General features: G+C 34.4%; 1 protein-coding gene across 1 annotated transcript in view; it reads right to left on the bottom strand.

Annotated features, from left to right (window-relative positions):
- The window catches only part of LRP1B (LDL receptor related protein 1B), a 1,867,078-nt gene that overhangs the window by 1,368,184 nt on the left and 474,682 nt on the right, over positions 1-24,212 (bottom strand). The window contains exon 3 of the mRNA XM_061135390.1: positions 9,471-9,608. Within this exon, the coding sequence (XP_060991373.1) occupies positions 9,471-9,608 (138 nt within the window). The remainder of the gene's footprint in view (positions 1-9,470; positions 9,609-24,212) is intronic.

The following is a 24,212-nucleotide window of genomic DNA, read 5'->3' as shown; positions in this document are numbered from 1 at the left end:
ATTATGAGGAGCTCTGAAGTCAGAATTCTCATGGCTATTTTGTTTCTCTGAATGTTGTTTTAAAATTGAGATATTCAGTTGTCATGATATTAATGCTTATGTAATGCCGTGGAATAGAGTTTCCTATATAAGTGATAACAATGGATCAAAGAAAAGGCAACTGAAATAGTTTGTTCTGCAATTTTGAACAGATTAGAAATTCAGAATTGAAAATACTGGCTGTAAAATGTGAAAATCTCTTTCTATAGAATTCTGTAAGATTTCTTAAAATTTCAGATTGAATTTAACATCTCAAATTTTCTGTTTATTAGTTACTTCTTCTCATGGAATGGCACAGTATTGATTTTTACTTCAAAATGTAATCTTTCTCCACTAAATGATTTTAAAAAGTTTTTCCTTTTTCCTTCCAGATTCCACTATGAAAGTCAAATTCTTAAGCAGTTTTTTAAAAAAAAACTTTCTATTTGTAGTATTGCAAAACTACTTTAAAGTGTTGAAATGAACTTCTGCCTTTCCTTTCCACATTCCTCAATAAATGAAAACACCAATTTTCTCAAGGGGATGGAGCTAAGACGAATTGAGACATTCAATTCTGCAAACTTGTTACATAGTTTTTCTGCTTGTTGTTCACTCAGCACATGTTTTCTTTTTTTCTTTTTCCCTGCTCAATCAATTAATAAAACTGACAGGGAACAAATAGTTCAAAATGGTTTTCAGTAGATTTTCTACAAGCCATCTTTCTGCTTAAAGAACAGGTCAGAAAGGATGCTGAAGCATAACGATTTCATGCATCTCTCTGAGTTGATATGTTAAGGCCCACTAGTCAAAACTGCAAATGAAAACTCAAGGTCACAGTATTTAAACTACTCAAACTGTGTGACTCCTGAGGATGCCATTCAACCTTAGCTACCTGGTTTTTTTTCCTTACCTTTTTATCCCTTACTTTTTTAAGTATCAAGCTGCTTGTGTCAAAAACCAAATAATGAATCATAGGGGATTTGGCCTTACATTTGAGGCTGCGTAGAGAACTGAGTGACAGTTTGTTGTAATTCATACTTTTGAATAATACCGAAACAGTCATATATTTCCCAAAGTTAAGATACAAGAGGATAAAACTTAGGCATCAAGTAAGGTAGTATTTTAGTAGCTTGCTAAAGATGGGATTTCAGTTGCTTAATGTAGTTGAGTACAGTTTCCCAGTAACTAGCTCTTGTCTAAAATTAATTCACTTAATATGGCTCCCCATGTCATCTATTTTGACTTTCCCTTATATGAACTACATCAAAGTGACACATAAAGAATAATACTTAACATGCCTTGTTTTAGAAACTGATCAATGTGAATGGCTAGATGACTGCATAGCTCAAAATTTCATATTGTAAAAATGCATTTTAACCTTTGAAGAATGTTACATAGCTATTAATACATATATGCAACAAGCTAGTCTTCATATGTTTAATTGTAAAACAGCATTATATAACATCCTTATAATATTGTTGAGAATATATCCTAGTGTCATTTTTCATAGTCTTTCTTGTTTCAGTTTTATGCAATGCATTTTAAGTGGGCTATACAATATCCCTGAACTCCCCTGGTGGCTCAGAGGCACAGAATCTACCTGCCAATTCAGGAGATGCCAGTTCAATCCCTGTTTCAGAAAGATCCCCTGGAGAAGGAAATGGCAACCCACTCCAGTATTTTTGTCTGGTAAACCTCATGAATAGAGGAGCCTGGCGGGCTACAGTCCATGGGATCCCAAAAGAGTCAGACATGGCTTGCCAACTAAACAACAACAACTATCACCATATACTTATTCAAACATAACCACTCCAGGCCTGGACCAAGTATTTCTTCAGCTTTAAGTTCATCTCTCTCTACTCACGATTCTATGCCTCAAACTTAGCAAATAGCATAGAACTGTCTTGAGTGTACAGTGATGTCTTACTTGTGTCTCTGTCCATATAGTTCCTGACTTTTGAAATGTTCTTCCTTCCCTCATTTGCCTACTCAACTCCTAGAGTGAGATGCAAATCAATTCTCTTGGGAAATTCTCATGCATCCTCTAAAGCAGAATTACATGCTCCTCACTTTATTCTTCCTCAGCCATTTTTACCTTCCTCCATTAAGATATGTCAATTCCATGAAGGCAGAAAATAGGATTTTCTATATCCCTAGGGTTTCAGTAAGCATCTGGAATACCGTCAATGCTCAATAAACATTTACTGAAGTTAATACATGAATTGAATATAGGGAAAGTTTAACTGTGTTTCTTGGTACATATATAATACCCATTTTGGCCTCATGCCCTTTATTGTTTCTTACCGACTATTCTTTGTTTTCTATCATATCAGAAAAAAGATGGTGAGGGAAAGATCCAGATAAATGATGAGTCCCAGTGTGCATGAATATTCATATAAATTAACAATTCCAAAATTGGTGGGGACTCGTAACAACTCTCTTCTGTGGGGGAGAGATTACTGGGAGTGGGAAACCTGATTCTTTCACTTTCTATGGTTTCATGAGGCCTTTAATCTAAGAGGCTGTTACGTCTGAGAAACAGGTATAATAGGAGTTCTTTGAACCAAGGAGTAAAGCTGTCTGTTAAGCAACTGCCATTTCTTCTACAGATATTAAGCAAACAAAATAAATACTTCATTGGATGTGAGTTGTGGATCCATGTTTGACTTGCATCTATTTCAATAGAATATAATCACCTGAAACTAGAGTACAATTCAACGACAACTGAATGTCCGTAATGCACCAGGATTATCACCACAGAAAAGATTTGGTAAAAAAATACTGAAATAGTTTGTTAGTTTGAAATTATTTGAAAAAGAGAGATAGATACAGAGTTTGGGATGATATTTTAATAAAGAATATCTTTGTTTTAAACTAGATCATTCAATATTAGATCATTTTAAGCCATTAGGTCTATGCACTATTTTTTTCTATTTTACAAAAATAATATCAACATTAATCAAATATGTAAGTCCACTACAAAAGGATTCATTTCCAAAAAACAATCTTAGATTATACTGAACCAAATGACTTAGTCATTTTCCCCCACAGTATCTAGTTAGCTAGTTAATTATCTCTAGAAGTCAACATATTCAAACAAACAGCTAAAAGTTGAAATCCAAGTTTCTTTAGCAGGATTAGTTTATAAGTATATCTGATAAATCAGTGTTGAAAAGTGTCTTTCTAATTAAGCAGAATTTTAAAAACCAAAACTCTGAAAAATAAATATATATACTTATGTATGTACATATATATGTGTACCAATGTATTTGTGTGTATATACATATGTGTACACACATCTATATATATATATAATTAGAACAGTCTGTACAAAGTATGCTATCCTAATTTCATATAGGTGTCGTTCATATCTACAACAGTCTTGCGGAGGAATAATACACTTGTAGAAGATCTATTCTTTCTAAGAATTGTTTCTTTGCTTCAAAGAAGCATTCATTTGGCCCTGAAACCAACCAATGTTAAGGATCATAGCCTTTCACTGATCTAAATTAATTAAGCTAAGTTCTTTGGAGGAAATGCTTACACTTAAGATAGATTTGAGACTATCTGATTACCTTAACACAAGCCAATACGAAGAAAAGAATATAGCAGATCTACTCTTCAGTTGTGGGCTTCCCTTGTGCCTCAGCTGGTAAAGAATCCACCTGCAATGAGGGAGACCTGCGTTCCATCCCTGGGCTGGGAAGTTCCCCTGGAGAAGGGAAAGGCTACCCACTCCAGTATTCTGGCCTAGAAAATTCTATGGATTGCATAGTCCATGGGGTCACAAAGAGTTAGACAGGACTGAGGGACTTTCACTTTCACTCTTAAGTTGTAGGAGCTTTCAGTAATCAAAAGTGGTCTGAGCACACAAACCCACGCCTTCTGGCTAATTCCGGTTTGCTTGTTTTCTAGCTCAACTAGTGTTTTAGGTGACAGAGTACACATTGTGAAGTTTCCCTCCACATGTGTCAAGTTTTATGTTGCTGACAAATACACTTTTCATAACACTGCTTGCAGTTTTCACACTTCTCCATACCTCTGTTATCGGATTCTGCATGCTGAAATTCCATTCTGTATGTAGCATGGTGAACTCATTTTAATTTAGAAAGAGACTGGCAATACTTTTCAATAGGAACTTTTAAAATGCAAATAGAAGATTCATTCATACAACAAAATGAAAGTAAAAACAACAAAATGCACCAAACGCATTTGTTTTCTTTATTAAATTCACTAACTTCATTCTTTCCTTCCTTTCTTTTTAGTTGTTTTTGGTTACTCACTAAGTCATGTCCAACTGTTTTGCAACCCATTGACTATAGTCCACCAAGTTCCTCTGTCCATGGGATTTCCCAGGCAAGGATACTGGAGCAGGTTGCCATTTCCTTCTCCAGGGGATCTTCCCAACCCAGGGGTCGAACTCCCATCTTCTCCATTAGCAGGTAGATTCCTTACTACTGAGCTACCAGGGAAGCCCCTTTTGGCAGCTACAAGCTATAATGACTAATATATGTAATGACTAATGAAGTATCACAAGATAAAATACTTCCTTTCTGGAAAAATGAGAGAACAGAGTCATGAATTTGAGTTAAGAATTAATTCCTAATTATTTTACTATATTTATTAAATTTAATATTGTCAAATCTATTAATCTTAATTAATTGGGCTAGATTAATTCCTTTTTGGAATATTTAGAATATATGAGATTCACACAAGAAGTTTTAAGGATGACTAATTTTCCTATGGTGAATCATTATAGATAATAAGGTTTGTCATTTATCCTGGTCCATTTTGAGAAAGCCTCTAGTTTGTAAATCACATTCAGAATTTTTTGCATCTTCTCATAAGAATTTAGTTTTATGAAGAGTAATATGAAAGAAAAATAAAATTTTAAATATGAGTTGATATCTAAATTAAATACATTAAAATAAATACATTAGAATTACTAGAATTTAAAATAAATGCATTAGGTTAGATTGTGGGTAGAGAAAATGTTATTGCATATATAAGGAAAATATATTCCAGTTGGCAAGTAAAATAATTAAATGGAATTTTAAAATTTCTTCATATGCATTATTTCAAGGAGTTAGATAATACTTAAGAGAATCTTATTCTTCTTTTGATTCCTGATCAAACACACTAAATGAATATATTATACACTGAGAATCATAGGAACAGGTTTAGTATAGAAAGATCAGAAAAGAACAGTACATGTGTCTATGTATGCATACTTGTGTGTCTGCGTAGGGAGCTTTTCAGATGTCAGAGTTTCATTCCCTAATTAGTTTTAACAGACTCTTTACACATTTTATCCCCTTGAATTTTAAATTTAAAAGGACATTGAAATGTTTACTGGAAAACATCCACAATCACTTTTTCTAGGGCCACAGAAGAGAGACTCCCTTTTCACAGGGACCAGAAGAGTTCTCAGATTCTTTTAATAGAGAAGAGCAGATAGGGCCACAGAGGCTGTCAGTCCCATGAGCATTTAAATAAATGACCATTTTGCGATGAAAATGTAACCTAACCAGGATTGTGAATTTAAAGAGGGTTCCTCTTCTTCACAGCTTCTTTAAATATTAACAAAAGGAATTACCTTAAGGACGGCAAATATTAAAAGTGTTTTGATACACCTCAGTTCATTTGGTCTCTGTTAGTTGAATTTGTTCACTTCTTTACAAGATTGGAGGAATTTTGTGGAAATATCCTGTATTGAAGGGCTTCCTTGGTGGCTCAGGGGTAAAGAATCCACTTGCCAATGCAGTAATGTGGGTTTGATCCCTCGGTCAGGAATATCCCCTGGAGAAAGAAAAGGCAATCCACTCCAGTATTCTTGCCTGGGAAATCCCATGGATGGAGGAGTCTAGTGGGCCACAGTCCAAACAGTTGCAAAGAGTTGGGTCGCAAATTATTTGGCAACTAAACAACAACAATGTTCTATATTGAGAGGCATCATACTGTATGTATATAATGTGTTTTCATTGCTCATGCAATTTAGATAGTGATATTACCATCCATATTAAATACTATGTAGGAAGATGTGAATTTTTTTTAATACAATGTGATTTTGAACTTTCCAATTGTAAAATTTTAATAAGCACATTCCTGTATACAGCTACACCCATATACAAAAGTCCATTTTTCTTTCTTTAAATGAAGCTAAATTATGGAAATTAAAACGTCAGTGTTATAGAAAATCATTAATAATAGATACCTTCTCATTATCCTTACCAAGAAGAAATTGATTTTTCTAGGAAACCATTCAGAAAACAATTCAGTTGATACAAAAGCATTCCCAAGACCAAACTATCCCCTCCAAATTGTTAAACTCTTCTCATTATTTTTCACAAGGGTCACAAATATATTACAAGTGTGCTAAGAATCTTTTATGAGGAAAAGGAAACATATCCATCTTTGAATCATATCTTAGGCTTTGTAATTATTTAGAGTATATGTGTTCTGCTGCTGCTAAGTCACTTCAGTGAATCCAACCCTGTGCGACCCCATAGACGGCAGCCCACCAGGCTCCTCTGTCCCTGGGATTCTCCAGGCAAGAACACTGGAGTGGGTTGCCATTTCCTTCTCCAATGCGTGAGAGTGAAAAGTGAAAGTGAAGTCGTTCCGTCGTCTCTAACTCTTCTCAACCCCATGGACGGTAGCCCACCATGCTCCTCTGTCCATGGAATTCTCCAGGCAAGAATACTGGAGTGGGTTGCCATTTCCTTACCAGAATATGTGCTCAGAATGCAACAAAAAGAAAGCAATGGAGATAGAAGTGATTTAGACAGAATTTTTCTACAAAGGAAAGCATTTCTAAAAATTAATGCAGTGTTTGAATTAATCTGAAATATTAAAGAAATATTTATTTCTTTATTTTACATCTCTAGTAAGTGAAAAAGTCCTTAGAGACTTAATGTTAATTAGGTCCCTACTTAACCCATGAAAAAACATCTCTTCATTGAGTGTGACTCAAAATCAGGAGGAAGGCTAAAGGTGGGAAAATACACTCAATTCTCATGATATATTTTTGCCTACAATTGATCACCTTTTCTAAACACAAACCACATATATATGATAAAGCTGGTGTTCCTTCTATCTGGTGATAGAGTCCGGGGCACTTTACCTGAACAAGCAGACAAACATGTTCCTAATTTTCTTTTCTCAAGGCAGAAATATTTTGTTAAACCACTGACTCTGGAATCACAGTATCACTCAGTCATCTTGATCCCACCATTCTATGTCATTGTGCAAGTCCACAGAAGTAGAAGAAAATCCCTCTACTAAGGCAAATAACAGGTAGAGATCCAAATATACTTTTCCTTATTTCTAAGTCCACCACAGGTCATGCATTATTTAGGTATTTTAGAATACTTTATTTGGTTAAATTTAGAAATATTAAAAAGGCCAAAGTGGTACAATCAGTGCCCTACTGGCAAATTAAGAAATAAAAAAGAAAGATTGCCACTTGAGATAAAGATGTGAAACTTGGAACAGCTGGAAACTTGAATTAGAACAGGAAAAGACAGAAGTGTAAGCAACTATATCCCCTAAATCTCAGTCTGAATTATATGGTAATTTTTCCAAAAATCAACATATATTTAATGCCATTTTATTTTTGTACTGATATTTTGTTTTTAGTTGATCCCTTGTTTTACTATTAACTATTATCCCTGTCTCCATTAAATCACAACTCTAGATTTTATTAGAGAACTCATTTATATTTCCATATGATCCATGTCATTGAAATATGTTTAAGATATTCAAATTTGTATAATCACCTCTGAGGAAGTATTTGGCAATGTGATGATTTTCAGCCTTTAAAGAAGCTTAGTCACACATGTCTATCTGGAATTTTGTTTAAAATGTAATAAAAAAAACTTGAATTAAAACTAAGGAGGACAGAATTAGGTTCTAGAAAATACAGTTTATTTCTGAAAAGAAAATTAAACTCTAACTTCTATTACCTTGTAATTCACTAATTTACCTTCTATTAACATCATCTTTAAAACTATACAATAATAAAAAGGAATACCTGTCACAGTCTTTAAATAAAAGTAAAATTTCTTCTTATTATTATACATATGTTCATAACTGAAACTAAGAATCCATTGGCTTCTGATGCGATCCTGCTAAGAGTTCAAGGCTAAGAAGGGAAATACGACCAAAGAAAAAAGACCTTTAACTTCCCAGTCTGAATCTGTCCACAGAGCCAGAGTAATTGGACATTACATTAGAAAGAAGGAAAGACCTAGCAACCTACTTGATCTATGCTTTCTCAACATCCTTTCCACTTCGAATTACCTTTCTAAACGAAGATTTACTCTTTTTCTAATGTATCTCTCCATCTCCGGTTTTGAGTCCAGGTTATTTCAGTCTAAATGTGGGAAAATGGCCGCCAGTAAGTTCTGTCAGGTCTCCAGACAAGTTGTGTTAAGCCTGTACATTGTTCACCATGCAATGTTTAAAAAGCTCAGTTTGAACACTTTATACACATAAAGAAGTGCAGCTCCTCCTGAAAAACTGGAACTTTTGGTGACCGAGGACCTATCCAAAATGGCATCAATTTAGTGAGTCTGTCCAGATACCAGCTATGCATCTCCAGCTTTCTACAGTCCTTTCTACTCCTTATAGTTTTACTGACTCCAACATGCAGGACAGGTTGCTCTGACAGTTTCGGTAAACAAATGTTTACATTCAACATGCTAGAATATGAGTTAGAGACTTCTGATTCAGTGGGTTCTTTCTCTATTACAAGTTGAAAACAGATTCACTTGACTGATAGCTTGATTCTGTTTCCCCATCAGGACCCTTACCCTAATTCTCAACCTTTTCCTGTTTCTTTGTCTAACATTTTATCCCTGCTTCCCACACCAATTAACTTTTTATAAGTTTTAAGATCTAGTTACATCCATCATGAGTATATAGGTAAACCCTTGACCACTGAAGAAGGTAGATTTTTTAAAAAGAAGGAAAATTATAGAAAGTTAATAGTATAACTTCATGGAAATAATATTAAGGGGACATTTCTCATGATACATTCTATTAAAATATTTGGTGGCAGAGGTTTTACTTCAAATAATCTTAGTGTAAATAACAGTTCAGAGGGAACATGTTTTTATGTATGGTACCAATATACTGTAACAAAGACTTCTCATTTGTCCTTTGCTCAAAAGCACTCCTTGCTAGGAAATACATGATTGTTTAAGAGACCAACTTCAGAGTCTAAATTTGTGTGTGTGTGTGTTTTACTTTTCATAGCATTTTTCAATAAAGCGCAATAGTCACAGCTTTGAAATGCATATTGTATGTCTCTGGCAATAAAACTCATGTTTTCTCAGTAACTGATAAAGCTGGAGTTGAAAGACAAGACAGGTTATAGGTTCTCTTTGAACTTTCAATAAAACTATGAAAAATTCAGTATTTCAGTTGCATTTTTCTGCAAATGGACTCACCACGGCAGTGTACTCCTTCATCGTATCCATCTAAACAGTCCAGGACACCATTGCACAGTTGGGATAAGTGAATACATTTGTTGGCACCAAGGCAAGCAATGTGATTCCAGGGGCACTTGATTTCTACCTCCTCAGGACCTGGGAAAATTATAGGAAGGAACACAGTGATTTGGGTTAGCTTAAGTTTTTCAACACCAAAACTAGTAAGCACAATAAATTGCTAGCATAAGTTTATAAAACAAAACAATGAAAAATCCTACCAGAGAGCAGTACAGATTATCAGAGACATCAAAATTAGTTTATGTATTTAAAAAATTAAATTTTAAAAGCTGCATAGGAAATAAAAGGTGCATTTTTCTCAAATAATGCATTAAAAACACAATTATTCTTTTGACCCATAAATAGGCATAAATTGAAAATCTAAGGGTTGATTTGACACATTGTTCTATCTCTTATCCTTAGATAAGTGGAAAAGATACTTAAACCATGTAAATTTCAACTACCTCAAATGTGAAATATATATAATGGCAACTTCTTGGCAGGGCTCTTTTTAGAATTATACCAGGTAACATGAACAAAAAGGTTTCAGTGGAATTTAAATGAATTGTGTCCACCTTAGAGTTATTTTATACTTTTAATCTTTAGGAATATGGATAACAGCTAGCTTTATACTTCTATGTGGAGTCTTTTGTTTTTAAAAAAGCCTTAAAACTGAGTAACTATCATGCAACAGAATTTTCTAAAGAGTGGATAAACAGAGTGCATACATTTAGTTTACTTACTGGTGGTAACTGCACTTTATATAGTCATCCCTTGCATTTTTAAAGATATACTTAACTCAAAACACCAAGATGTTTCTTAAAGCTCATCAATTACAAGTCTTTATCAAACATTCACACTGTATATTGTTATATCCAATTTCAGGTTGCTAAAATTCCTATTTATACTTGTTTTACAGACATCCTCCAAATTTCCCATAATGATTTTTAATTTTGTCAAGCTCTCTTAAGCCCAAAGAATAGTCACAACATAGGACTGTAGTCATGTATTAATCTGACACTGATTATTGCAATAACCCCTGACACTGATTATTGCAATAACCCAGATTTTTCAGTCAAGACACACTTGTGATTTACAATCAATTTTGTCAATATCTATTGGGCATTATTTAATCAGTTTAGTATTAGTGTTCTCATCTGTAAATGGAACTGCCAGCTGAGTCCACCTACTTGGGTTGCAAAGATCAATAGTCACTCACGGCAAAGCACTAGGCACTATGGGATGTAGGCTCAGAGGAGGAATTCCATATGTGTTAATCACGTAAATAAATGCAATGTAGTCAAGATTCTTGAAGAGGAGAATCTAGAGCCAGATTCTTGAGTCCAGTTTCTGGTTCTATTGATTGAGTAACTTGGGTGAGTTATACTTTGTATACCAGGTTGTTACAGAAGTATTTTTTACTAGGATGTTACAAGAAGTATATCAAAAGTTCTTAGTATTTTTCCTGGCAAGCACTAAATAAGTGACTGATATTGATTTAGTTAATAATGTTCTAAGAAGGTGAGTTGCCTTTTGGTAAACACATATCTTATAACTTTCTTTTCTGTTTCAAGGCCCTAAAGAAAAAAAGAAAAGCTCAAAATATGTTTTACTTTATTTAGTGAGGCAGAATAATGACAATAATGCAAAGGCCAATCTAACATCTTCTAGGATGTGTAAAAATTATAAGAATTGCAGAAGATAGTTATATACTAGCACTAGAAAACTAAGAAAAAAGAAAGTAAACATATTATGTAAGCAAAAAAAAAAAAAAAAGAAAAGAAAAAGAAAGCTGGAGTCACCAAAAGTAATATATGTTTTTTTGAAATGCCTTATCAAATATGAATTCTAGGTATACGTGATTTTCGTTTGATGCTAAAACAGCTTTCAACCATTTGTGTTTGGCAGATGTAAACAAATTTTTCTAATGTAATTTCACTAGCTAAAATGTTACTACTAGTAGATTCCCTGTATTCTTCATGTATATTATACAATTACTACTATACAAAGCTATTAGTTCTGTCAAATATAAGTGTACAACTCATTTTACTGAAACATGTCTCTGTAACTTGAGCATTAATATTTTAAAAATATACTTCTCCATGTATATGTATACACAGAAATTTTAAAATATATACATATTTAAATCCAAATTATAGGAACTAAAGCAAGTGAAACTCTTTTCACTGAGGGTTTCTACCTACCGAATATTATATTTGAAAATTAATATAAATCCATTTTTAAAATAAAAATTTTTAATATAAATCATTTTTATAATTTATAAACTAATACAGTTTTGAAAAGCTATGACCAGTAGTCACAAGAAAGCTTCCTTTTTGTTTAATTGATAAGCTGATTCTTAAAATTTGAAAAAATGCATCCTTGCATAAATGTCATAGTGTTTAGTACAATTACATTTAGATCTCTGTAAAATTTTCAAAAATAACCCTACCAATGAACACTTTATAAACCAGGAGACTAAAAATCTTGAGTTAGAGACCAAAATTTACTAAGTAGTTCTAAAAAAAGCAAGATTTTTCTAAAAGCAACGCATTTGTTGACTCAAATACATGTGAGTTTTCAATTTTAAGATTGTCAGATAACTGATGAACATAACAGAAGGAGTGAAATGCATATCTGGTATCAGGAAGAAAGGCTCAGCTATTTACATATTTTGAGAAAATAAGAAAAAAAGTCTGGATCTCTCAAAAGGAATATATAGAACTATTAAATTCTTCCTACCGATAACATGTAAAGACAAAAGAGAAATTTGTTTAGAAAAATGAAAGAGTTAATTGGTTTCTTCATTGACGGGTTACAATTGCTTTCCTCATCTTTGATATGCTCTAGGCTTGGTTCCCATCAATGCTCAGTAACTGGTAAGACAACTGCAAGATGGACTGCACTTTCATCAATTCTCCCCAAATTTTCATACCAAAATATATTAAGACAAAGAAAATTTGCAAATTACACTGAAATAAAGGGCAGAAACTATTCACAGAATTATTACAGAGGTTACCCCAGACCTTGAGGATTACTCTCAAAATTAAGGGAATCAATATCTTCAACCTCTTTGACCAGCTCTGGTATACTTCAGTTGGAAAACTGCTAAAACCAGAATGTTGTTGCTGTCTTTCTTGAAAAGGCAGTAAAGATGGGGCAGTTTGAAAAATAGCAGTGCTTGCCTCAAATTCTCAACTGAAACCAAGCAACATGGGTATACAGTGCAGGTGCTTTGGGGAATAATCCATCTTGATTCCCAATGAACATTTAAGAAGTAATGCTGTGTGTATCCCCTGAGGCTCCTTTAGTCCATCCTAAAATTAGAAAAGTCACCCTGATCACTACTTCTCCCTATATACCTGTGAGACAAGAAGCAGCATGGAAGCAGTATGGACTTCCCAAGAATATGTCTATGTTGCACTAAATAATTCATCTCCTGAGGACTTTCGGGCACTCAACTTTTCACAACCAGCAATTATAATCTGGACACAGCAAAGAGGAGGGTCAGCAGCTATCAAATACATCCAGAATTATCTCTTTAATTGCTAATTATGAGGATTGTGGGGGGATAAGAGAGAGGTGCTGTGATAATAGGGCAGCACATGAGAAATTTCAAAATAGTACAAACTCTTAAAATTTTAACAAGGATGGGAGTCCTAGTGAGAGAATCACTTCAGTTGTCAGTAATTCACATTTAGAAAACATTCCCAGTCCCTCAAATCTAATTTTAGGTAACCAGAGCAATATAGCAGAATTTAAAATATAGTCATTAAATATAAGACAGCAAAACCTATTATGAGTAGGATTTAAGATGTGTAACACAGAAGAATAATATCCATATCCTAAATTTTTATAAGCTTTACCCAACTAGCTGAAATAGCTTCCAATTTTTTTAACTGAACCTCATTTTACAAATAAACCTTCTAGTATAAGGCAATATAGCATGATTCATCTGCATGTTCTTGAATGTTCAAATTATTTTTAAACATTAACATCTACTCTGTTCAGAAAAAAAAAGTGATAATGGAAGACATAAATCTCATCAAATGTCCTTTCTGACTAATAATTGAGATGGTGCATTTTATGAAGGAGTGGAGCTTTTTTTTTTTAATAATGACAGATATGGTTAAATATCTGCCCTTGTCACTACACCATCACATCTTAGCAAGATCTGTATCAATTCTTCCTCTAAAGTCTAACCTTCTCAGGCTTTTCTTGTGGCTCAGACAGTAAAGAATCTGCCTGAATGCAGAAGACCTGGGTTCAACCACTTTGTCGGGAAGATCTCCTAGAGCAGAGAATGACAACCCACTCCAGTATTCTCGCCTGGAGAATTCCATGGACAGAGGAGCCTGGTGGGCTACCGTCCACGGGATCACAAAGAGTTGGACACAACTGAGTGGCTAACACACACACACACACACACCTTACACGATGTCACATTACACTTTGGGGGTTTGGTCCTATCAGTACGTGCTGTTTTGTTTAACTGTATTTCTCATGTCTATCTTTCCAATAGTTCTAACTTTTGTCTGCAATCTCATTCAGTTTATTTTAAACCTACCCTCAAGAATAAATTTGCTTTTTTTGACTGAATGTTTCTTGAGGTGATATATATGTATTTCAACTGTTAAACTGCACCTGCTGCATTCCCTCTTACTCCAGCCTCTGCTTCCAACCCTGCGGAGCTTCTCCCCAGGTCCTCCTGGTGGTCCCACTAACAGTAAAGCCAGAGGCATACAGCATCCTTCAAAAGCTGAGCAGACTTCTGCTCTCTTAGCCATACTTACCACCGTTATTGTTCATGCACTGAAAACTCTTGTCACATTACTGTTATTTATACCATTCCATGAACACACTTAGATGCATTTCATAGATGCTCTTTTATAAAATTCCCTTTCTCCTCAGTAAGGGAACACTTAGTTCCCTTAACATTTAGTATACTGTCTGATACAGAATAAACAATGTTCAATAATCAGTTGGTGAATGAAGTTTCTAGCAACTGAACTTTCTTTAAAATGCTAGAAGTTACCTTTCTCAAATCATCAGTGCATTCTCAGAACTGACTTCACAAAACAAAACAAATTTTACCCAAAGACTTCCCTCAAGCTCTTGATATTTCTAATTATTGACCACATGAAATCTAAACTCCTTGACCTGATTTCATATTCTAGTTGAAACTTAATTAGCATTATTTACAATTAATCACCATTACATTATATACAGTTATTTTCAGTACTTATACACTATACAGTCGACTCATTGGAAAAGTCCCTGATGCTGGGAAAGATTGAGGGCAGAAGGAGAAGGAGGCGTCAGAGGATGAGATGGCTGGATGGCATCACCAGTGAAACGGACATGAAGTTGGGCAAACTCCAGGAGATGGTGAGGAACAGGGAGGGTGGGCATGCTGCAGTCTATGAGGTCACAAAGAGTCGGATGCAACTAGATGAATGAACAACATACTCTATTGATTCTTTTTTATCATTCAACTCCCTAAAATACACCAACTTTTTCCCACATATAAATTTTTTGGTATGTAATATAATCATGTGAAAACCGTCTTTTTTTCGCCCACCCAGTAAAATCCTTCAAGATCTGGCCTCTCTATCAAGTTTCTGCTGTGAAGAAAAATAGCAAAGAGTGGAAAGGTTATGTGGTTTAGAGAAAAAAACCTTGAATTACAGTTTTTATCTGCCATGTATTAGATGTCTTATTGCCAAATTCAGACTTAGATTGAAGAAAATAGGGAAACCCACTAGATCATTCAGGTATAACCTAAATCAAATCCCTTACAATTATACAGTGGAAGTGAGAAATAGATTTAAAGACTAGATCTGATAGACAGAGTGCCTGATGGACTACGGACTGAGGTTTGTGACACTGTACAGGAAACAGAGATCAAGACCATACCCAAGAAAATGAATTGCAAAAAAGCAAAATGGCTGTGTGAAAAGGCCTTACAAATAGTGGCGAAAAGAAAAGAAGCAAAAAGCAAAGGAAAGATATAGCCATTTGAATGCAGAGTTGCAAAGAATAGCAAGAAGATATAAGAAAGCCTTCCTCAGTGATCAGTGCAAAGAAACAGAGGAAAATGATAAAATGGGAAAGACTAGAGATCTCTTCAAGAAAATTAGAGATACCAAGGGAACATTTCATGCAAAGATGGGCTCAATAAAGGACAGAAATTGTATGAACCTAACAAACAGAAGATATTAAAAAGAAGTGGCAAGAATACACAGAAGAACTGTACAAAAAAGATCTTCACGACCCAGATAATCACGATGGTGTGATCACTCACCTAGAGCCAGACATCCTGGAGTGTGAAGTCAAGTGGGCCTTAGGAAGCATCACTATGAACAAAGCTAGTGGAGGTGATGGAATTCTAGTTGAGCTATTTCAAATCCTAAAAGATGATGCTGTGAAAGTACTGCACTCAATATGCCAGCAAATCTGGAAAGCTCAGCAGTGGTCACAGGAATGGAAAAGGTCAGTTTTCATTCCAATTCCAAAGAAAGGCAATCCCAAAGAATGCTCAAACTACTGCACAATTACACTCATCTCACATGCTAGTTAATTAATGCTCAAAATTCTCCAAGTCAGGCTTCAACACTACATGAACTGTGAACTTCCAGATGTTCAAGCTGGTTATAGAAAAGGCAGAGGAACCAGAGGTCAAATTGACAACATCCACTGGATCCAGAAAGAGTTCTAAAGAGAGTTCCAGAGATCCAAAGAAAGTTCCAGAAAAACATATATTTCTGCTTTACTGACCATGCCAAAGCCTTTGCCTGTGTGGATCACAATAAACTGTGGAAAGTTCTGAAAGATATGGGAATACCAGACCACCTGAACTGTCTCCTGAGAAATGTGTATGCAGGTCAGGAAGCAACAGTTGGAACTGGACATGGAACAGCAGACTGGTTTCAAATAGATAAAGGAGTACGTTGAGGCTGTATATTGTCACCCTGCTTATTTAACTTACCTGCAGAGTACATCATGAGAAATGCTGGGCTGGATGAAGCACAAGCTGGAATCAAGACTGCCGGGAGAAATATCAATAACCTCAGATATGCAGATGACACCACCCTTATGGGAAAAAGTGATGAAGAGGCTCTTGCCTCTTGATGAAAGTGGAAGAGGAGAGTGAAAAAGTTGGCTTAAAGCTCAACATTCAGAAAACTAAGATCATGGTATCCGGTCCCATCACTTCACAGCAAACAGATGGGGAAACAGTAGAAACAGTGGCTGACTTTATTTTTCTGGACTCCAAAATCACTGCAGATGGTGATTGCAGCCATGAAATTAAAAGACGTTTACACCTTGGAAGGAAAATTATGACCAACCTAGATAGCATATTAAAAAGCAGAGACATTACTTTGTCAACAAATGTCCATCTAGTCAAGGGTATGGTTTTTCCAGTGGTCATGTATGGATGTGAGAGTTGGACTATAAAGAAAGCTGAGTGCCAAAGAATTGATGTTTTTGAACTGTGCTGTTGGAGAAGACTTTTGAGAGTCCCTTGGACTGCAAGGAGATCCAACCAGTCCATCCTAAAGGAGATCAATCCTGAATGTTCATTGTAAGTGTTCAACTGGTGCTTAAACTGAGACTCCAATACTTTGGCCACCTGATGCAAAGAGCTGACTCATCTGAAAAGACCTTGATGCTGGGAAAGATTGAAGGCAGGAGGAAAAGGGGACAGCAGAGGATGAGATGGTTGGATGGCATCACTGACTCAATGGACATGAGTTTGAATAAACTCCAGGAGTTGGTGATGGACATGGAGGCGTGGAGTGCTGCAGTTCACCAGTTCAGAGAGTCAGACAAGACTGAGAGACTGAACTTAAGTGAACTGAAGTAGTTAACCTCCCTGAAATTCTTCTTTTGCATTTGAAAACCATGAGTAATATTAGTGCCTACATCACATGATTTTCATAAGGATCACATGATCATAATTTGAAGAATTATTTGAAACTCAAGTTCTATTAAAGTCTAATATTGATGAAAACACAAAACAGAGGAACATAATCATTTCTATTGATTGGCACCCTTGCAATATTTGACCCTTGAATGTTGAATCTTGTGAAGATGTTTTATTTCTAAAAATTAAGACTCCATCATTTCTAAGACTTTGTGACAACTGCCTTAAATATGGAAGCTTTCAAACTACACTATAAACCTACAATAACCAAAAGAGTACATTACTGGCACCAAAATCAAAAACAAAGAAACAAAAAATCACCAAAGGAATAGAATAGAGAGCCCAGAAATTAACCCACAACTATATATGGGCAATCAATATATGACAAAAGAGGCAAAAATATACATGAGATAAAGACAACTTCTATGACAGTGTTAGGACAAACTGGACAGTTACATACAGAAGAATCAACTTGGTCTACTTTCTCACACCTTGCACGCAAATAAATTCAAAATGGATCAAAGACCTAAATGTAAGGCCTGAAACCATAAAACTTCTAAAAGAAAACATAGGCTGTATGCTCTCTCACATCAGCTTTTAGCAATATTTTTTTGAACATGCCCCCTCAAGCTAGGGGGGAAAAAAATAAACAAATGGACCACATCAACCTAAAATCTTTTGTATAGTGAAGGAAACTAGCAACAAAACAAAAAGACCACCTACAAAATTGGAGGAAATATTTGCAAAATATATCTCCAATAAGGAATTAATATCCAAAATATAAAATGAGCTCATGCAACTCAACATCAAAAAAATAAACCATCTGGTTAAAAAATGGACAGAGGTTCCAAATAGACAGTTTTTCAAGGAAAACATATTGATGGTCAAAAGGCATATGAAAAGATGCTCAACTTCACTATTCAGAAAAATACAAATCAAAACCACAATACAATGTTACTTCATATCTGTGAGAAGGACCAGAGCTTTAAAAAAAAAACAAAAAACTAACAACAAATGTTGGCAAAGATGTGGAGAAAAGAGAACCCTCAGATATGGTACATATACAATGGAATATTAGTCATAAAAAAGAATGAAATTATGCCATTTGAAGTAACATGTTTGGACCTACAGACTAAGTGAAGTAAATCAGACAGAGAAAGACAAATGTCATGTTATCCCTACATGTCGAACCTAAAAATATATATATACAAATGAACTTAATTTACAAAATTAAAACAGACTCACTGACTTTGAAAACAAACTTATGGTTACCAAAGGGGAAACATGGCGGGGAGGGATAAATTAGGAGTTTGAGATGGACAAATATACACTATTATATATAAAGGACCTACTGTGTGTGTGTGTGTGTGTATATATATATATATATATATATATATATATATATATGGACCTACTGTGTGTGTGTGTGTGTGTGTGTGTATATATATATATATATATAAATATATATATAAAGACCTACTGTATGGTACAGAGAACTCTAATCAGTATATGTAATAACATATAAGTGAAGAGACTCTGAAAAAGAATGGATATATGTATATGTTAAAATGAATCACTTTGCTTTATATCAGAAACTAATACAACACTGTAACTCAACTCTAATATAAAATGCAATTTAGAATACAGAACTTTATACACTGTGATATTCACTTCATGATGTATGTAAATCAAATCATTTTGCTGTATGCCTTAAATTTATACAGTGCTGGATGTCAATTATATATTAATAAAACCATGAAAAATATAACCAAATTAAAATATCTTTAACTTTCCTAGAATCTTTTTTTTTTTAATTTTAAATAAAGTTTATGAAGAAGTGAAATTTTCCCCTTAATCTTTTTTTTTACAACACATGTGGTTTTTTATGGATTACAAAATAGCACATGTTCTTAGAAACTTGAATATTATCACACAGAAGGACATTAACAGCACCTGTAATCTTAAATTAAAAAAAAAAAAACAAAAGGTTAAGACTTTAGCATGTATTTATTCAATTTTTTCCCATGTCTCCAAAACAAAATCATCAAATTGTGTAAATATTAACCAACTTTAATAAATTTTAAACAGGTTGATAAGATTTCTTAAATGTACTATATGCTAACCTGTTAAATAAGCAGATAAGCAAACATATCTTAAACTTTCCTTGATAACACTGAGTCCTGTTCCTAGTTGTTTGTTGACATTCTCTGTATCTACTGAGAGGTGTCAGCTCCTGGATCTGATGCTCCACAGCCCCTCACTACTTTTACTTTTAAAAACCTTACCCATGGTTTGGTTCTTATGGGTTATTTTCTGTGAGCAATCAGAAATTAGCTGATATTAATACTTCTTCCTACCTTAAGAGTAGTAATCCTGGGTAGTGTCTGTCTTTTACTAATTTAATGCATCTAATTTGCTATGGACTGAGAAACCAAATAGCTAATTTTATTAGTAATCCTGCCTTCACCTAGAGCAGTAAATATAGCTAGCTTTTTTTTTTTTTTTTTCCTAGCACTAACTCATTCCAGGAAATTTCTGTGATAAATGCTTTTAATCTTCAAAATAACTGACTTGGAAACTCAGGATTAGCAGAGATTAAGTCATTTCCCCAAGTTTATACAGACAGTGACTTTTTTTTTTTTCTTTTTTTTATTATTATTATTATTTTTTTTCCAGTGGGTTTTGTCATACATTGATATGAATCAGCCATGGATTTACATGTATTCCCAATCCCGATCCCCCCTCCCACCTCCCCCTCCACCCGATTCCTCTGGGTCTTCCCAGTGCACCAGGCCCGAGCACTTGTCTCATGCATCCCACCAGGGCTGGTGATCTGTTTCACCAAAAATAGTATACATGCTGTTCTTTTGAAATATCCCACCCTCACATTCTCCCACAAAGTTCAAAAGTCTGTTCTGTATTTCTGTGTCTCTTTTTCTGTTTTGCATATAGGGTTATCGTTACCATCTTTCTAAATTCCATATATATGTGTTAATATGCTGTAATGTTCTTTATCTTTCTGGCTTACTTCACTCTGTATAAGGGGCTCCAGCTTCATCCATCTCATTAGGACTGGTTCAAATGAATTCTTTTTCATGGCTGAGTAATATTCCATGGTGTATATGTACCACAGCTTCCTTATCCATTCGTCTGCTGATGGGCATCTAGGTTGCTTCCATGTCCTGGCTATTATAAACAGTGCTGCGATGAACATTGGGGTGCATGTGTCTCTTTCAGATCTGGTTTCCTCAGTGTGTATGCCCAGAAGTGGGATTGCTGGGTCATATGGCAGTTCTATTTCCAGTTTTTTAAGAAATCTCCACACTGTTTTCCATAGCGGCTGTACTAGTTTGCATTCCCACCAACAGTGTAAGAGGGTTCCCTTTTCTCCACACCCTCTCCAGCATTTATTGCTTGTAGACTTTTGGATAGCAGCCATCCTGACTGGCGTGTAATGGTACCTCATTGTGGTTTTGATTTGCATTTCTCTAATAATGAGTGATGTTGAGCATCTTTTCACGTGTTTGTTAGCCATCTGTATGTCTTCTTTGGAGAAATGTCTGTTTAGTTCTTTGGCCCATTTTTTGATTGGGTCATTTATTTTTCTGGAATTGAGCTGCGGGAGTTGCTTGTATATTTTTGAGATTAATCCTTTGTCTGTTTCTTCATTTGCTATTATTTTCTCCCAATCTGAGGGCTGTCTTTTCACCTTACTTATAGTTTCCTTTGTAGTGCAAAAGCTTTTAAGTTTCATTAGGTCCCATTTGTTTAGTTTTGCTTTTATTTCCAATATTCTGGGAGGTGGGTCACAGAGGATCTTGCTGTGATTTATGTTGGAGAGTGTTTTGCCTATGTTCTCCTCTAGGAGTTTTATAGTTTCTGGTCTTACATTTAGATCTTTAATCCATTTTGAGTTTATTTTTGTGTATGGTGTTAGAAAGTGTTCTAGTTTCATTCTTTTACAAGTGGTTGACCAGTTTTCCCAGCACCGCAGAGCTACGAAACTAGCTACCTGAATAAGAGTCCACCTCCGCCCGCCTGTGTCAGGGCGGAAATGAGAACCTAGAATCTTTTTTAAAAAAATAGTGTCTTTAAGCAATGTACAGAGATTTCTGGAATACTACTAATGTGATTGCAAATACTTAAACTTTTCATCTCTATTAAATAAAAAGCTTTTAAAGAATGCATTTATATACAATTATATCTATTTTCCTGGAAATACTACAGACAATCATCTTTTAAGGAGAAAAGGTGATTTGTATGCAATTAAGTGTATGGAAATAGTACATTGTAACATCTATTATAATTTTCACAACTGAGAAATCAAAATAGTTAGCAGCATATAGGATGCTTATGGAAACTGTAAAGCAGGTACTAAACACATTATTTGCTCCACGTTATTTGGGGGAAACAAGCACATAATGTAAATGTATTTAATATCATATATCTGTTTAATATTAAGCATGATATCAGATTGCATGATGTCTTTACAATTGTAATACAACTTTCCTAGAACTATATTTCATAAGATACTACTTTTATTTTCAGAGATAATTTATTTTTGCTTATGAGCTACTTCACCTGACATACTGATATTTTAATTTAAATAGAAAGGATGAAAGAAATTTATATTATTTCAAAGAAATATTATTTATAGTATTTTTAGAGAAAATTAAAATTGGATTTATGAGTTTCAACTTCTAAACAAATAATATTAATTGATATAATTTGTTAGAGTAATCTTTATGATTAAAATCAAGGATACAGGAATGTGAATAAAAACCTCTAAAGATACATGTGCACTCTCTCTACCAGTAACTCACTCAAGTTAATAATTTCTTTGTAAAAGATGTTCCAGTAATGGTTTGTGTGTTTACATATTCCAAATGGATGTTGTGAAGATTCAAGAACTGGAAGAGATGTAAGGGTGATTGATTTTGTCCAGCTGCACTACCCCAAGCCATCTCTGACACCTGTCCTATTTTTAAAGGCCTTGGGGAAGGATATTTTGCAGCTTTGATAACTTCTAAGGTTTAAAAATCCTTTTTCTTTAGTCCTTACTCTTCAGAATTCTCAGTATAGGAAAATTCCTTACATCTAATGTACACAGCTTTATTTATATATGTAATGTATGAAAAGCATGCCTGCTCACCTAGGGAAGATTATACAATATTAAAGCAATTCTGCTACAACCAAAGATGCCACTGTGTCTGCTATTATGAGTATGAATAAACAGGTGGTTAGTTAAGATTCTTACTAAAAACTTCTGTATCATATCGGGAAAAACTGTTATGTTAAGATAGAGAGCTCTGTATTTCTCTGTGTGTGTGCACTGCTAACTTTAGAATATATCAAATGAATTTTATTAATTTGACTGTCAACCTCTGAATCCAACAAATAAATATAGGTTAAGTCATAACCTTCTCTTGCACTAAAACTGTGAATATTTAGAATACAGTCAAAACTGGTAAATGAAAATATTGTTGGACATAACCAAAGCATTGGTACCATTAATTACAGCTTTTGAAATAACTTTATCAGGCCAATGGACTGTCTTGCTTTATGACTATTCAATTAAAGGGCCAATAGATAAGAAAATAAATGAAATCACTGTTTTATGAGTGACTTTCATTGTAGCATTGCCGTTTGTTAACCCCAGTGCTAACAGGGGAAATTGCTTGGATGATTAAAATGTTGTTGTCATTTAGGTATTTTAAATGCTCTTTTATTTCTCTCCATGTATCTATTCTTTATATTTTCTTTATATTTATTTTCTTTATATTTATTTATATTCTTTACATTTATTTGATCTCTGATCAGCCCCACTCTCTGTCAAAAGGTCTAGAAATGTGCTTTTTCTTCCTTCCACCTCTGTTAAAACACACTTACATTTTTTTTTTTTTAATCTGTTAGAGTCTTTCTCTTTGCTAGCTAACCTAAATACTAACTGCTACTTCTTAGAGGTAATATATTTACATTTAAACAAGATTCTCACAGAAACAATAGATTAATTCCAAAGACTGGGATTTTAGACTTTTTATTAAAATGACAAAGGTACATTTGCTTGAGAGAAAAGAGATACTTCTTTTTTTTTTTTTTTCTTTTTTCGTTTATTTTTATTAGTTGGAGGCTAATTACTTTACAATATTGTAGTGGTTTTTGTCATACATTGACATGAATCAGCCATGGATTTACATGTATTCCCCATCGTGATCCCCCCTCTCACCTCCCTCTCTACCCGATCCCTCTGGGTCTTCCCAGTGCACCAGGCCCGAGCACTTGTCTCATGCATCCAACTTGGGCTGGTGATCTGTTTCACCCTAGATAATATACATGTTTCGATGCTGTTAAAAAGATACTTCTTCATTGATTGATACACACATCATATTTCTTCATTGATTGATACACACATCATATTTCTTGGCAATCATATTGATTTGTACTTGACTCTCAACTGAATGAATATGTATTTAATGAATGAATGAATATGTATTAATCAATGAACCACAAAGAAGATGCTTGTCTACCAACAGTTTGCAGAAGTTCTACTGAGTCCTCAAGAAGTAAAATACATTCCAGTCATACCTTAAAACTTTTGAGAATAAAAGATTTACTCAGTTTGCAGATAAGATAACCTAGGAAGCAGAAGACGAAATGTTCCATTTGGGAGTATCTTTCTTTCTGAAATATAGGTAGAAGATAAGTATTTCTCCTTTAAAGCCAGTGCATTTTCCTCTTGTTCTCTGAGGTCCACCTATTGTAAGCAGGTGACAGTT

This window comes from Dama dama, chromosome 33 (genome assembly GCF_033118175.1).
Source record: "Dama dama isolate Ldn47 chromosome 33, ASM3311817v1, whole genome shotgun sequence".
NCBI classification, from domain to species: domain Eukaryota; kingdom Metazoa; phylum Chordata; class Mammalia; order Artiodactyla; family Cervidae; genus Dama; species Dama dama.
Note: the sequence above shows the minus strand (reverse complement) of the source record. Positions and strands in the feature narration are given on the sequence as shown.